This window comes from Schistocerca cancellata, chromosome 1 (assembly GCF_023864275.1).
Source record: "Schistocerca cancellata isolate TAMUIC-IGC-003103 chromosome 1, iqSchCanc2.1, whole genome shotgun sequence".
NCBI classification, from domain to species: domain Eukaryota; kingdom Metazoa; phylum Arthropoda; class Insecta; order Orthoptera; family Acrididae; genus Schistocerca; species Schistocerca cancellata.
The window spans coordinates 1,004,429,175-1,004,445,591 of NC_064626.1; the positions used below are offsets into that span (position 1 = coordinate 1,004,429,175).

The 16,417-nt window shown below is 41.4% G+C and overlaps 1 protein-coding gene across 3 annotated transcripts in view; it reads right to left on the minus strand.

The window, feature by feature from the left end:
• The window catches only part of LOC126088914 (protein CREBRF homolog), a 114,107-nt gene that overhangs the window by 36,768 nt on the left and 60,922 nt on the right, over positions 1-16,417 (minus strand). For all 3 annotated transcript variants that reach the window (XM_049906870.1, XM_049906871.1, XM_049906872.1), the window contains exons 5-6: positions 14,492-14,668; positions 469-542 (exon numbers count right to left, since the gene is read on the minus strand). In XM_049906870.1, the coding sequence (XP_049762827.1) occupies positions 469-542; positions 14,492-14,668 (251 nt within the window). The remainder of the gene's footprint in view (positions 1-468; positions 543-14,491; positions 14,669-16,417) is intronic.

A 16,417-nucleotide genomic window follows, 5' to 3' on the forward strand; every position in this document is an offset into this window, starting at 1 on the left:
ATGTGGTAGGTGGTTGATTCATGTGCAAGCACATGACTTGCACCCTCACAACTAGCAGATTTTGACCAGTCTGTGTAACACAGGCTTTACCAAGTAGCAGATTTTGACCAGACAGTCTGTTTGTGTAAGACATGCTTTGCTAAAGGAAGACCCTGCATTTGATATTGCTTTTCTGCTTATCATTTCAGCTATTCCTTGGATACAGCCAAAAAATAAAATACATCATTTTTAACAACTCTGCAACAAAAGTATCATGGATACTTGACATAAAAAGTGCAGATTAAAAAATATCAATCTGCAACCTGCCATAAACAAAAGTTAGTCATTTTTTTTTACAGCTTATGAAGGTTTAACATACTAAAGTTCGTGCCAAAAACAAAACCTGAATTAATTAAGAAATAATTACTGTAAACTTAGTTTTACTTGAGCAATTCCTGAAGAATGTATGTAAAGGTATTTTTCACTTACTGTGCTCATTTTCCAGTCCAAATAATTTCAACTTGTTAGCCTCATGTTGAGCTTTCTTCTTAAGTCGGCAAGCTCTGTAAGGAATAAAAATATACTCGTGGATTGTTTTATCACAACCTGGCAGAAATGCATTACAATTTTTTAAAACATAGTAATTAACTGGTACGAAGCAATATAATAAATGCCAATAAATAACTCTGTGTGTGTGTGTGTGTGTGTGTGTGTGTGTGTGTGTGTGTGTGTGTGTGGAGAGAGAGAGAGAGAGAGGGGGGGGGGGGGGTGAGAGGGGTTGAATGAGTGAGAGGGGGGGGGTGAGAGGGGTTGAATGAGTGAGAGAGAGAGAGAGAGAGAGAGAGAGAGAGAGAGAGAGAGATCATGCACATTGCGGTGCATGCCGGTGAGGAATAGAACCGAAGATAAGAATTTATTGGCACAGTTTAATATGCTGAATACAGGGGGTGCCTGCTGAAAGTTACCCAGTGCATTTTCTCTAGTGTTTCTGAAAATATTTACAGTTTTAATGAATTGTTCCACACTGTGTTTTTTACTAGTAAATATTTTCAGTCTTTTTATAGCTGTGAACAGTGGAGTTAGCACTGTGTGCTGCAACACAGTACAGCAGTCACATCTATTTAATCAAGCTTATGGTTTTGCTGCCAAGGTCAATAAATGTTCTTAACCGAATATCAACAAACAATAATATGAGATTGCCCCATAGTTTTGGTGCACAAAGTTACACTTAAAATAATATTTTGTTAGTAAGAAGAACCAAAAGGACAATTTCCAACAACATTGGATGTTTAATGTAATATCACATGAACAGTCTGGGTTGACTGTACCCACAGACTCTAAAAACCAAATTTAAAGTATTTTTTTAACCACTGGCTATGCTACGCCACCACAATATCCTTTCTTCATGAAGTGACAGTACAGAGCTTCACGAATTGCACCAGGATTGCTTAGTCAGTAAAAGCATTGCCCACAAACAGGAAAGTTCCATATTCAACTCCTATTCAGGCACACACACATAAACTGCTAAGAAGTTTTGAGATGTTTGCTTCCCCCTCCCACCCTTCCTCTCTCTTCCCGTATCCACCCACAAACAAGCTACAAAGGATTGTATTTGTTGTTCTCCAAAGAAGCTTAGACAACACCTGAAATATCCTCCTGGCAACAGGTACACATTAGCCCATATGGGATACAGACATTGTTGGAAATGCAAGGGGGGAGTGTGCTTGCGTGGGGTCCAGGTATCACACTCCAAATGTTAAAGAAATTTTCTCATTTTTCTGATAGATTTCTCATGTCTTTTTCACTATATTCCAAACAGTTCTTATCTTGTTGCTCAAGGTGCTGATTTTTTTACTTGAAAATACATAAATTTCAATGCTCTTATGACTTCACCATAACCTCACTTCACATTCCCAGAATTAATGTTTTCCTGCTGTTTATGACATTTTTATCAGTTCGTTCAACTTCTCTATATTAAGAACATTAATTTCCACTCATCTCTGCATCATCAAAATACCAAAATTCCTGCCATTTATGCTTAATGAAACAATGTTAAAGAAAACAAACAAAAAGTGTAAATTCAATACAATGACAATGGCAAGGTGTTGGCTTTCAAGTAGTGTTTACAAACATTATGTAATAAATTTTTTTGAGCTCTGGTCCCCTGGTTTTGAATTGGTCGAAATTTGGAACAATCTGCCACTGTTGCTTGGCCTCCTGAATATCGTCACCTAATAACAACTGTACTGTGTGTAGTGTTGTTCTTAGTCACGTTATTAAACAAAGTGTTGAACTGAACTAAACTTCAGTATTAGTTCCAACAGAAGAATAAATGACACAGGTTAAGGTATCGTTTCTTCTGAATAATATATGAACAATCTTCAAATCATCAGAGTTGTCAATAGGAGTACTGCACAGCTGCTTTATTCATCACTAAATAAAAAGGCACCAGCTGATAAAATAATGACTTTATTTGACGCATTTTGGATAAAACAGATCCTCAGATTGTCCTCAAACCAGAAATACATAGCAAATAACAGAAAATGTAATTATACAAAGAATATATAAAAGTATGAAACTACAAGTAACATCAAAATTAAACAGCTGAAATACACACCAAGAACATCTTGGTGAACAGATATATAAAGACAGTATGTAACAAACAAAGCTGTCATGGCATGCTAACTGACTAGCTACAATGCGATAACTTGGAAGACCATATAAGCCACCAGACGGTGGTGATGAATACATTGAACAGGAGTTAATCCATTAATCTGCCATGACAGCTTAGTTTGTTACATACTGTCTTTCTACACTCCTGGAAATTGAAATAAGAACACCGTGAATTCATTGTCCCAGGAAGGGGAAACTTTATTGACACATTCCTGGGGTCAGATACATCACATGATCACACTGACAGAACCACAGGCACATAGACACAGGCAACAGAGCATGCACAATGTCGGCACTAGTACAGTGTATATCCACCTTTAGCAGCAATGCAGGCTGCTATTCTCCCATGGAGACGATCGTAGAGATGCTGGATGTAGTCCTGTGGAACGGCTTGCCATGCCATTTCCACCTGGCGCCTCAGTTGGACCAGCGTTCGTGCTGGACGTGCAGACCGCGTGAGACGACGCTTCATCCAGTCCCAAACATGCTCAATGGGGGACAGATCCGGAGATCTTGCTGGCCAGGGTAGTTGACTTACACCTTCTAGAGCACGTTGGGTGGCACGGGATACATGCGGACGTGCATTGTCCTGTTGGAACAGCAAGTTCCCTTGCCGGTCTAGGAATGGTAGAACGATGGGTTCGATGACGGTTTGGATGTACCGTGCACTATTCAGTGTCCCCTCGACGATCACCAGTGGTGTACGGCCAGTGTAGGAGATCACTCCCCACACCATGATGCCGGGTGTTGGCCCTGCGTGCCTCGGTCGTATGCAGTCCTGATTGTGCCGCTCACCTGCACGGCGCCAAACACGCATACGACCATCATTGGCACCAAGGCAGAAGCGACTCTCATCGCTGAAGACGACACGTCTCCATTCGTCCCTCCATTCACGCCTGTCGCGACACCACTGGAGGCAGGCTGCACGATGTTGGGGCGTGAGCGGAAGACGGCCTAACGGTGTGCGGGACCGTAGCCCAGATTCATGGAGACGGTTGCGAATGGTCCTCGCCGATACCCCAGGAGCAACAGTGTCCCTAATTTGCTGGGAAGTGGCAGTGCAGTCCCCTACGGCACTGCGTAGGATCCTACGGTCTCGGCGTGCATCCGTGCGTCGCTGCGGTCCGGTCCCAGGTCGACGGGCACATGCACCTTCCGCCGACCACTGGCGACAACATCGATGTACTGTGGAGACCTCACGCCCCACGTGTTGAGCAATTCGGCGGTACGTCCACCCGGCCTCCCGCATGCCCACTATACGCCCTCGCTCAAAGTCCATCAACTGCACATACGGTTCATGTCCACGCTGTCGCGGCATGCTACCAGTGTTAAAGACTGCGATGGAGCTCCGTATGCCACGGCAAACTGGCTGACACTGACGGCGGCGATGCACAAATGCTGCGCAGCTAGCGCCATTCGACGGCCAACACCGCGGTTCCTGGTGTGTCCGCTGTGCCGTGCGTGTGATCATTGCTTGTACAGCCCTCTCGCAGTGTCCGGAGCAAGTATGGTGGGTCTGACACACCGGTGTCAATGTGTTCTTTTTTTCATTTCCAGGAGTGTATATCTGATTGCCAAAATGTTCATGGTGTGTATTTCAGCTGCTTAATTTTGATGATTTTTTTATGTATTTCTGGTCTGCAGATAATCTGAGGATGTGTTCTAACCGAAAAGTGTCAAACAGTCATTAGTTTATCAGCTAGTGGCTTCTTATTTAGTGGCCAATAGAACAATTGTGCAATACTTCTACCAATTTGCAATATTGTTGCATTCTTCCTGTCTGACTTCATGTCACAATTACAAGTCAGATATTTGGTGCCTCTTGTGAAAAAAAATATGAACTACATACGAACTGAACACAAATTATTTCATACAAAAAATTCATTAACTTCAATTTGCAGAGTGACATTATCAAGTGGTGTATAGTATACTTTCTTTTTGTTTCCCTTCAGAATGTGTAGTGATTTCCGAAATAGCTGTTAGATTGGGAACTAATAGCAAAGCCAAACCAATTTAAATACTATCATTATTGTCGTACACTTCTGGTGCTTCTTTTGGAATACATCCCTATTTCCAAGGTGTTGGCTGGATGAGACCTGCACAGCTAAAACTAAAACTGCACACCTATTTTATGTTGTGTCACTTCATCTAGACTTACATCTATATATATATACTCCACAATCCTCTATTATGTTCGTGGCGGAGGGTGCCCTGTTCCTCTAGTGTAATCTCCTTTCCTGTTCCACTCACAAACAACAAACAGAGCAAGGGAAAAATGACCTTCTATATGCATCCATATGAGCCCTGTTTTCTCTTAACTTTGTGGTTCTTACACGAGACATATACTGGCAACAGCAGAATCGTTTTTCAATCGGCTTCAGATGCCGGTTCTCTAAATTTTCTAAATAGCGTTCCTCAAAACGAATGTCGCCTTCCCTCCACAGATTACCACATTTGAGTTCCCAAAGCATCTTGCATGCTGTTCTAACCTACTGGTAACATATCTAGCACCTTACCTCTGATTTATTCCAATGTCTTCCTTTAATCCAACCTGGTGTGGATCCCTTCTTATGTGAACTCCTTTACAGACAAGTTGCCAGTTTCTTGTGTGCTGTGGAGGGCATTGTGGTTGCATCTGCCTCTACCACTGTCTTTTGGCTTTCCAGCTGCAGGAACCAACTTCCCTGTTCCAGGAGTAGTTCAGCATTATACCCATGAACTATTGCCTTCCTAAAATTCTCCCAATAAACAGGATTTGGCCCTTTGCCTTCCCTACTACATTTTACAAGCCCATTCTATTACATGTTGCTCTGCAACATTACACCTGGATATGTAATCATGTGACTGTCAAGCAGCACACTATTAATACAGTATTCCTTCCTACATTACCTGTGTGTTTTTCCTACTCATCTGCATTAACTTAGATTTTTCTACATTTAGAGCTACTAGCTGCCATTCATCACACCAATCAGCAATTTTGTTCAAGTTATCTTGTATACTCCTACAATCACTCAATGAGGACCTCTTCCTATACGTCACAGCAAACAGCCACATACTGCTGTTCATTCGGTCTGCCAGATCATTTATGTATCTAGAAAGAAACAGCAATCTTACCGTCCTGATGGTGCCCTTGTCTCTGATAAACACTTACTGCCAAGGACAACATACTGGGTTCTGTTACTTAAGGTGTCTTCAAGCCATTCACATTTCTGTTATTTAAGAAGTCTTTCAGCCACTCATATATCAGTGAACTTATTCTGTATACTCGTACCTTTGTTAACATCCTGCAAAGGGGCACTGTGTCAAATCCTTTTCAGAAATGTAGGAATATGGAATCTGCCTGTTGCCCTTCATCCATAGTTCATGTGATATCGTGTAAGATAAGGGCAAGCTGAGTATCACACTAGCCATGCTTTCTGAAACAGCGCTGATTAGTGGGCAGAAGCTTTTCTGTCTCAGGGAAATTTATTATATTTGAAATGAAAATATGTCCAAGAATTCTGCTGCAAACCGATGTTAAAGATATTGATCTGTAATTTTGTGGGTTCATTCATTTCTTCTTCTTTCATTGGCACTACATCCCAGGAAGGGGCTTGGCCTCCATAATAATTTTCCGCAATTCCTCTCTGGACTTGCTTTAGATCTCCAGTTACAACAATTGACATGAGCAGCGTCTTCTCCAATCTCATCAATCCTTCTCAACCTTGGTCATCCTCTTGTTCTTCTTCGTCAAGGTTCACTGCACCAGGCTTTCCTTGCAGAATCTGTCTCATCAAGTCATATTACATGTCCAGTCCATCTCAATCTACACAACTTTATGAACTTTACCACATCACTCTCCTTATAGCTGTCATAAGGCTTGTCATTCCTTTGCCTCCTCCAACTTCCACTTTCATACACAGATTCAAAGATTCTCCTCAATATACTTATTTCGTGTGATCTCAGTCTCCCTTCATCCTACTTTGTAATCATCCATGTTTCTAAACCATACATAAGTACTGGCCGTACCAGTGTTTTGTAGAGCTGGCACTTAGTCTCTTGTGATAGAAGGTTGGATTTAAAATGTTGCAGCATTCCAACATCGATTAGAAGCACTTATGCGGGCGATAATTTCATTTGAAGTGCAGCCATTTGCTTCTATCTTTGCCACCAAATAAGTGAAGCAGTCCACTTGCTCAAAAGTCATTCCATCGAGGATTACTATGGGACTTAAATGTTGATTTGTACCATTATACATATACTTGGTCTTTCCTTCATTAATTTTCAGGTCCATCTTCTCTGCCCTCAGCTTTAGACCTGGGAAGTCACTTTGCAGATCTCTAAAGGTTCTACTCATTAGGTCTAAATCATCTGCATATCCCAACAGTTGTATGGACTTACAGTAGATATTACCTCTTGTCTACATACCCAATTCCCGAACCACTTTCTCGAGTGCCAGCTTGAGGAGTAGGCATGAAAGCCCATTATTTATTGTTTCATATGCAGATTTGAAATCAATGAAAAGATAGTGCACACCGACATTAAATTCACTGGTCTTTTCTTCTAATTGGCGGAGACTAAATATCTGGTTCACAGTTGACTTTCCTGGTCTGAATCCACAATGATAACTTCCAATAACATTTTCTGCTATGGGTGAGAGTCTATTAAACAAGATATTTGACAATCCTTTATATGCAATATTTAGGAGTGTTATGCCTCTGTAGTTGCTGCATTTAAATATATCATCTTTCTTGTCTATCAAACACACTATACCTACATTCCATTCTTCTGGCAACTCTTCCTTTTCCCAGATACAGCACAAAATCTTGTATATCCTGTGATTTAACCCAACTCCTCCAGCTTTCAATAATTCCAATGTTATATTATCAGTTCCTTGTGCTCTATTGTTCTTCAGTTGGGCTATTGCTTTGTCTACTTCTCCTTGAAAGAGAGGGGGGGGGGGGGGGGGGAGGGGGTTGGAGGGACTATCGTCTCAACATCTTCTTCTGGGTGGGTTAGGATCTCTTCAATAGGGGGCTCTGGAGCATCCAACAGTTCACTAAAGTATTCTAGCCATATTCCAATATCTATTGGTGATCAGTTAGTAATTCCTCATTTTTACCTTTACATATATTAATATGCGTGTTCTTTCTCTATTAATTTTCTGATAGAATTTTCTGATCTCATTTGTTTTTTTTTTCCAATTGTCTCCAATTCTTCAATCTGTTTTCTTTCCCATTCCCTTTTCCTCTTCTCATGCAGTTTCTTCTCTTCTTCCCTTTTACCTTGATAATTTCTTTCCACTTAACATGTATATGATTTCTCAAGCTTTTTTCTATAAGCAAAGTTTCTCTTGTGACTTACAATCCTCCTCAAACCAGGAATTCCTTGGTTGTTTTCCTTCTTTCCCTAACACCTCTTCTGCTGCCTTAATGATTGTGTCCCTGCAAGCACTACATTCCTGATCCAGAGTATCACTCACACTCTCATAACCTTCTCTGAGTACGTTTTAGCAAGCTCTTAAATTTTTTAGCTTTAATACCATATACTTTCTTTGAGGTGCTCCTTTCACTTCCCTTACATTAGATACTTGAGCTCTCGGTTCCGCAATTACAAGGTGGTAGGCTGAATTCACATTAATTCCTCTGCAGGTACGAACATCTAGTAAGTTTTAGAAATGTCTGCCATCAATAATTACATCACTGTTTTGGTTGAAGGTAGGTCAATCAGGGCTACACCATGTTGCTTTAAGGATCCTTTTGTGTGGGAACATAGTGCTACCTACAGCCATGTTACGTGATAGTGCAAACTGAACAACTCTGTGTCCATTATCACTTGTTCATTTGTGTATTCATGGAAACTATGCTTTCCTATTGCTGGACGGTAATGATCTTCTATTCCAATCTTTGCATTGAGGTCTCCAATAATTATTTCTATATCATGTCTATGGCATCCATCATAGGCTCCCTTGAGGTTCTCATAGAAGTGTCTTTATCCCGGTCACCTGCTACTTCTGTAGGTACATGTACATTGATCAATGAATAGTTTGCAAATCAGGTCTTCAAACTCATTTGTGAGATTCTAGATGTTATTTCAGTAAGTCCACACACTATCTGTTTAAATTTTTGTCTTACTCTGAACCCTGTACCAAATTCATGGTTGCTTTCCTCTAGTGCAACTATGCCAGCCTTGTTTTTATTGAGCTGTTCTTAGCAATGACCTCAAGGCCCCTGTCCTGTGTAATCATCTTACATTCCAGCTTACAATAAACAACATCATTTTTCCTTTTTTGTTTGCCTTTGCCTTTCCCATTAACAGTGCTGTGTCATCGTCCATGCACCGGTGTGGCTTACAGGAAGGAGTTGTTAGCTGCTTGCCCAACCCCCAACTTGGAGACCAGGATTTGTGTTGTGTTTACTCCTTTAGGGAAGTTGGCTCCACTACACCTCTAAGAGCCCTCCATGCCCTATATTGTGGGACCCCATTTTTGTCTGGCTCCTGTGTCATGACCACTCTGGCTTGGGTGACCCTGCCAATAGCTACACTACCACCAGTACAGCTCTTGACTTCGATGGAACATGCAAGCCCTCCTGCACCAACAAAGCGGCATCACCTGGGATGCAGTCCATTCTTCTACCCTTCTTACAACCAAGAATCACCTGCACTTTATTTCCAGTGGCTTGGGATTTTGAGCTGGACAAGATATTCATGATGAATGCCTCCTAAGTAAGGGACCTATCCATAGAGTACTCTTTGTGAAACAGCTGTGATTCCACCCTGACCTGGTGACTTATTTACTTTCAGCGCTTTCAGTTGTTTCTCTACGCCAGGTACACCTATCACTATGTCCTCGGTATGGGAGTCTGTGTGATTGTCATACAATGGTAAGTTTTGTACTGTTCTCCTGTGTGAATGATTTCTTACATACCCAATTTAAAACTTCAGCTTTCCTTTTGCTATCTTCTGCTGACACACCAGACTGGTCAACGAGTAACTATACAGAACTTTGCGACTTTACATCAGACCAGAATTTTCAGGGGTCCTTGGTAAGATCTTTTCTTAATGATTGACAGTGGTTGTAGTTGTACACTTAATGCATCGCTCTTTTTACAGATGCACAAATCTCAACAATTTTAGCCTGGCATCATTTGTGGATTCTCTTTTGAATTGAGAGAGTAACAGCCTTTGCTTCCTTAGCATTTACTGAATTTCATTGTTAAACTGCAGTGGGTCTTTTCCTTTCTTAATCCACTTACTCAGCATACACATTTCCAGTGCACAATTTACAATCTGTTAAATTCTGCCCACAATTCTCTAAATCCACCATATTGAAACTAAATGATGTCAATTCATTGTTTAAGTAGGATGCTAACAACTACTGATCTACATATACATCTACATACATACTCCGCAATCCACCATACGGTGCATGGCAGAGGGTACCTCGTACCACAACTAGCATCTTCTCTCCCTGTTCCACTCCCAAACAGAACGTGGGAAAAATGACTGCCTATATGCCTCTGTACGAGCCCTAATCTCACTTATCTTATCTTTGTGGTCTTTCCGCAAAATGTAAGTTGGCGGCAGTAAAATTGTACTGCAGTCAACCTCAAAAGCTGGTTCTCTAAATTTCCTCAGTAGCGATTCACGAAAAGAACGCCTCCTTTCCTCTAGAGACTCCCACCCGAGTTCCTGAAGCATTTCCGTAACACTCACGTGATGATCAAACCTACCAGTAACAAATCTAGCAGCCTGCCACTGAATTGCTTCTACGTCCTCCCTCAATCTGTCCTGATATGGATCCCAAACGCTCGAGCAGCACTCAAAAATAGGTCGCATCAACGTTCTATAAGCGGTCTCCTTTACAATGAACCACATCTTCCCAAAATTCTACCAATGAACCGAAGACGACCATCCGCCTTTGTCACAACTGCCATTACATGCTTGTCCCATTTCATATCGCTCTGCAGTGTTACGCCCAAATATTTAATCGACGTGACTGTGTCAAGCGCTACACTACTAATGGAGTATTCAAACATTACAGGATCATTTTTCCTATTCATCTGTATTAATTTACATTATCTATATTTAGAGTTAACTGCCATTCTTTACACCAATTACAAATCCTGTCCAAGTCATCCTGTATCCTCGTACAGTCACTCAACGACGTCACCTTCCCGTACACCACAGCAAACAGTTTTAATGAACTAACTTGCATTATGAGGAAGTTACAAGTGAACACACAAATATCATGTTCACTGATACAATACAAAAAATACTGCAAGACAGAATGGCTGCTGGTACTGAGATGACAAAAACTGAGAGTGATGAATCATAGGTATGAAAGACTGAATATTGTGGCAACTGACTGCAGACTACTTCATGTACCCACTTTGACAACATATTGCTACTAAGCCCATTTATGTGACATGTAGGTATCCACTTCATGCTCTGCTGCAAATGATCTTGGCCTTTAGATTGATTTTTTTTTTTCACACCAAGTACCATAGGTTTACTCTACACCTAAATTTGCACTGGCATTGGTTGGAGACTGAAGACTTACATCCCTCCTAGTATTTATTTAACTGCAGGTGCATAATGATAGTGACACTGCTCCATATCAGGCAAGTCTGTGGCCTCTTGTTACCTATCTGATTACTCCAATACACTCATTAAACATCCAAAAATAAACAGGAGCCTTTCCACCAATCATGCTCTAAGTGACAGCCTATGCTGACAAATTTCACTCTGCCACGTGCTAGATACAAGCACAAGGGACAAAAAATTAGAAACCCACAGGAGACATCACACTGATGTCATATAAAATTTACTTTAGTCTTAACAATGTCGTAAATTTGGTGAGGACATACGTGGACAAGCTTCTTCAGGTATGCCATACCCAGCTGAAGTCACTCACCGATGATCAGATCCTGTAAAACTAACAAACTGCGGGGATCTTGGGCACCACGTTTCAGTCACTGTTAGAAATAGTCCCAGGCACTTCGTATTATGACCGAAGGACTTAGTGGGTCATCTCAAAGCGGACAGGATGTATGAGAGTTCATCAAACCAGGAATGTATGTGTGCAGCCTGCGAACATGGCTGTTGTCATCTTGGGGCACTGGAGTGTCCGCAGAAAACTCATTATGAAGAGATAAGAGAAGGGTATTACTTGGAACTTCCTGGCAGATTAAAACTGTGTGCCAGATCAAGAATCGAACTTGTGACATTTGCCTTTCACTGGCAAATGCTCTGCCAACTGACCAATCCAAGCACGACTCAAGACCCATCCTCAAAGCTTTACATCCACAGTACCTCGACTCCTACCTTCCAAAGGAGTGCTAACCCTGCAAGTCGGAAGCTAGGAGACAAAGTACTGGCAGAATTGAAGCTATGGGGACAGGTCATGAGTCGTACTTGGGTAGCTCAGTTGGCAGAGAACCTGTCCACGAAAGACAAAGATCCTGAGTTCGACTTTCAGTCTGGCACACAGTTTTAATCTGCCAGGAAGTTTCATATCACTCCACTGCAGAGTGGAAATTTCATTAAGGTAATACCTGGTCACCAAGAATATTTCAATAAACATTCTGGTCCATGTTTATTATAATGTGTCAAGTCACAGTAAGGAAGACAGGTCGAAAACATCAGAGAACTATATCTAGCCTGAACTAAACAATCCTCAAACTGCGGATTAAACAACTCATTGGGCTGTCGGTGCACTTGAAAATGTGCATTTGAAAAAAATAAGCAAGATCAAAACTCGCCCCACACTACAAACCTCTAGTCAGCTGCTCTCCAGTTTGCAGGTTGCTTGTCTCACTCCTGTGTTGCTAAGAACACTAACCTTTTGTGAAGTATTTGACTCCAAATTTACACTGCATACAATGTTCACTCAGAAACTGTTTGGGATGTGCCTTAACCACTGTCAGCTACAAATACCGTCAATTTTAAAACCTATTATCTCTGGTCTCTGTTGATTAGGATCTTCTCTGACCATTATTCGTACCACCCTGTTACAAGGATGCAACTGGTAGACCATTCCTTGCAGACATGTTGGACAATCCACATTAATACTCTGAGCCATCGGGCAACTTAAAAAATTATAACTATATTTTGCCTGCCTATATAAGGCCCATCTTACAGCTCAATTCCATTTGATCTACTGACATGTACACACCACTTCACTGCCTTGACTTACGTTCACAATAGAGGGCTACGTGGCTGCCTGTTACCAGTTCTCACCATCCACAGCACTTCAAAGTGACCAGTGCATTCTTTTAATGGGACAATATAGCCCTGGTGAGCTAAGTCATGTACAGAACCATCAGTAAAAATATGGTAACTCACTTCTTCAAGTTTACACATTCTTAATTTTGTCCATTATTGTCAGTACTGTGATACTTTCATAAAAAGTAAAACTGTCCTTACTAAAAAACCTGATTTTTCTTTTAATACACCATGCATTTTCAACCCTGGGGGTTCATTTTCCAGTGCTTGAACAGTCTACATCATTTTCTTAAGAAGGTTTATAATGTTGCTGTCAAAGAGTACATAGGTGTAATTACGAGGTGACACACTGTAACTACAATTTAAAAAAAAAATTGTAAAATAGTGAGAGTGTATCACTTTGTAATACATCTACATACTCTTAACACGACCAGCAGTCACCTGTTTTCAAAAATGAAACAGACTGTTCAAGCACTGGAAGATGAGTCACAGGGCTTGAAATCATCATGTGTTAAAATAAAAATCACTTTTTCTATTAAAGGTGGCTTTTTTGTGTTTTTTAAGTATACTATGGAGTAGGTATTAAAATCCATGGAGAAGAAATAAAAACTTTGAGGTTCGCCGATGACATTGTAATTCTGTCAGAGACAGCAAAGGACATGGAAGAGCAACTGAATGGAATTGACAATGTCTTGAAAGGGAGATGGACAATAACAAAAGCAAAACAAGGATAATGGAATGTGGTTGAATTAAATCGGGCGATGCTGCCGGAATTAGATTAGGAAATGAGACACTTAAAGTAGTAAAGGAGTTTTGCTATTTGGGGAGCAAAATAACTGATGATGGTCGAAGTAGAGAGGATATAAAATGTAGACTGGCAATGGCAAGGAAAGCGTTTCTGAAGAAGAGAAATTTGTTAACATCGAGTATGGATTTAAGTGTCAGGAAGCCGTTTCTGTAAGTATTTGTGTGGAGTGTACCCATATATGGAATTGAAACGAGGACAATTAATAGTTTATACAAGAAGAGAATAGAAGCTTTCGAAATCTGGTGCTACAGAAGAATGCTGAAGATTAGATGGGTAGACCACATAACTAATGAGGAGGTACTGAATAGAAATTAAGAGAAGAGAAATTTGTGGCACAACTTAACTAGAAGAAGGGATCAGTTGGTAGGGCATATTCTGAGGCATCAAGGGATCACAAATTTAGAACTGGAGGGCAGCGTGGAGGGTAAAAATCGTAGAGGGAGACCAAGGGATGAGTACACTAAACAGATTCAGAAGGATGTAGGTTGCAGTGGGTACTGGGAGATGAAGAGGCTTGCTCAGTATAGAGTAGCATGGAGAGCTGCATCAAACCAGTCTTTGGACTGAAGACCACAACAACACAACAAGTATACTATTACAAGTAACATAATTGGCAAGGCCCAGCTTTTTACATTTCTCAATAAAATAAAATAAAATATATGCCACTAAGGGAATTGAATAAAGGATCATAGCACTATTCTTGCATATTATTCTTTCTGTGTCCCAACGCTTAGAAAAAGAAATATCTATTTAAAACATGATATTAACAATAAGCACTAAAAACATAGCTACATCTTGGATAAATCTTTCTGAAAGATCACTTACCTGGAAGCTAGCTTATTTTTTTCCTTGCGTGTTTTGGGCCTCACATTGAAGGGCAGTTCACTGACTGGAGTCATATCATTAATAATCCGGTTCAGTTTGTCCAATTCTTTTCCAATATTATATAGTTTACGTGGATTTGGAGTGAGATCATTTCCATCGCCCTTTCTTGCTTTCCCACTGTGAATAAGATTTTATTTTTAGATTATAAAACTCACAGAGAAATATGAAACAATTACAATCCTTACACGCACCACCACTTTTACATCAACTCAGTGACATAGTTTTGAGTCTACAGCTCTAGTCTTACACCACACAAGTGTTTCACTTTAAAATTGACATACATGGTTAAAAATCATTAGTAGTCTCTATTACATTACCTATGGAGTACTCAAAATGAACAAAATTCAAATTATCCCAATAAATCATTATGGTCATCTAACCTTCTAGTGAAAAATGATAGAAATGGATAACTGTTCTAGGCAGAAACTAAACTCGTCGAAGTTAGGTATTCTAAACATTATAAAAAATTACAAGCAAACAATAATTCTCAAAACTAACAAGAAGAACAGAAGAGAGATTAAAAATCAATGTGCCATCATCAATGTAGATATCAGAGACTGAGCACAAGCCTGACAGGATAAAGATTAGGTAAGAAATATGCAATGTCCTTTTCAAAATAAGCATTCCAATTTCTGCCTTAAGCTGGTTGCTTGGTTTGGGGGATGCAAGGGACCAGACTGCGACGGTCATCGGTCCCTTTTTCCAAATACTAAAAATACCCACAGAGACTAAAAACCGTTCAACAGAATAGGAGACAGACGACACAGAACAAAAGAAACGTAGACAAGGACCAGACAAAACGAAATAAAATCACACAGAGTGTGACGGTGGTTGGCCAACCATAGGAACAAAAAAAAAAGGAAAAGCCAACCACCGAGAACACATTAAAAACTGAGTTTAAAACCATAGGCCAAAGGCCAGAATCAACAGAAAACAATAAAATAAAACACAAACACTCAGATTAAATGATAAAAACCCCCTGCCCGAATAAAATGCAAAACTAAGCCAGCCATAGCAGGGTCATCTGTTAAAAGGGAAGGGAGCGTGTCAGGCAGTGCGAACGTCTGCCTGAGCACAAGCTAAAAGCGGACACTCCAGTACAATGTGGACCACAGATAAAACAGAGCTGCAGCGACATAGAGGTGGGTCCTCACGGCGCAATAAGTGGCCGTGCGTCAGCTGAGTGTACCCAATGCGCAGCCGGCAGAGGACGACAGACTCCTGGCGGGAGACCCGCATGGACGACCGCCACACAGTCGTCGTCACCTTGATTGGACGGAGTTTGTTTGGCGTGGGCAGACTGCGCCATTCAGTGTCCCAAAGCGATAGAACTTCACGGCGTAAGACTGCCCGCAAATCAGTCGCCGGGAGGCCAATCTCCAGAGATGGTTTACTGGTGGCCTCTTTCGCCGGGCGGTCAACATTTTCATTGCCAGGTATCCCAACATGGCCAGAGGTCCACACAAAGACCACAGAGCGGCCGCAACGGGCAAGAGTATGCAGGGACTCCTGGATAGCCATCACCAGACGAGAACGAGGGAAACACTGGTCGAGAGCTCGTAAACCGCTCGTAAATCGCTACAGATCACGAAGGACTCACCTGAGCAGGACCGGATATACTCTAGGGTACGAAAGATGGCGACCAGCTCAGCAGTGTAAACGCTGCAGCCAGCCGGCAATGAACGTTGGTCGGCATGGTCCCCTAGAGTTAGCGCATAACCGACACGACCAGCAACCATCGAACCGTCAGTGTAAACAACACCAGAGCCCTGATACGTGGCCAGGATGGAATAAAAGCGGCGGCAGAAGGCCTCTGGAGGGACTGAGTCCTTCGGGCAAGGGCGAGGAACACACCATGGGGGTGTA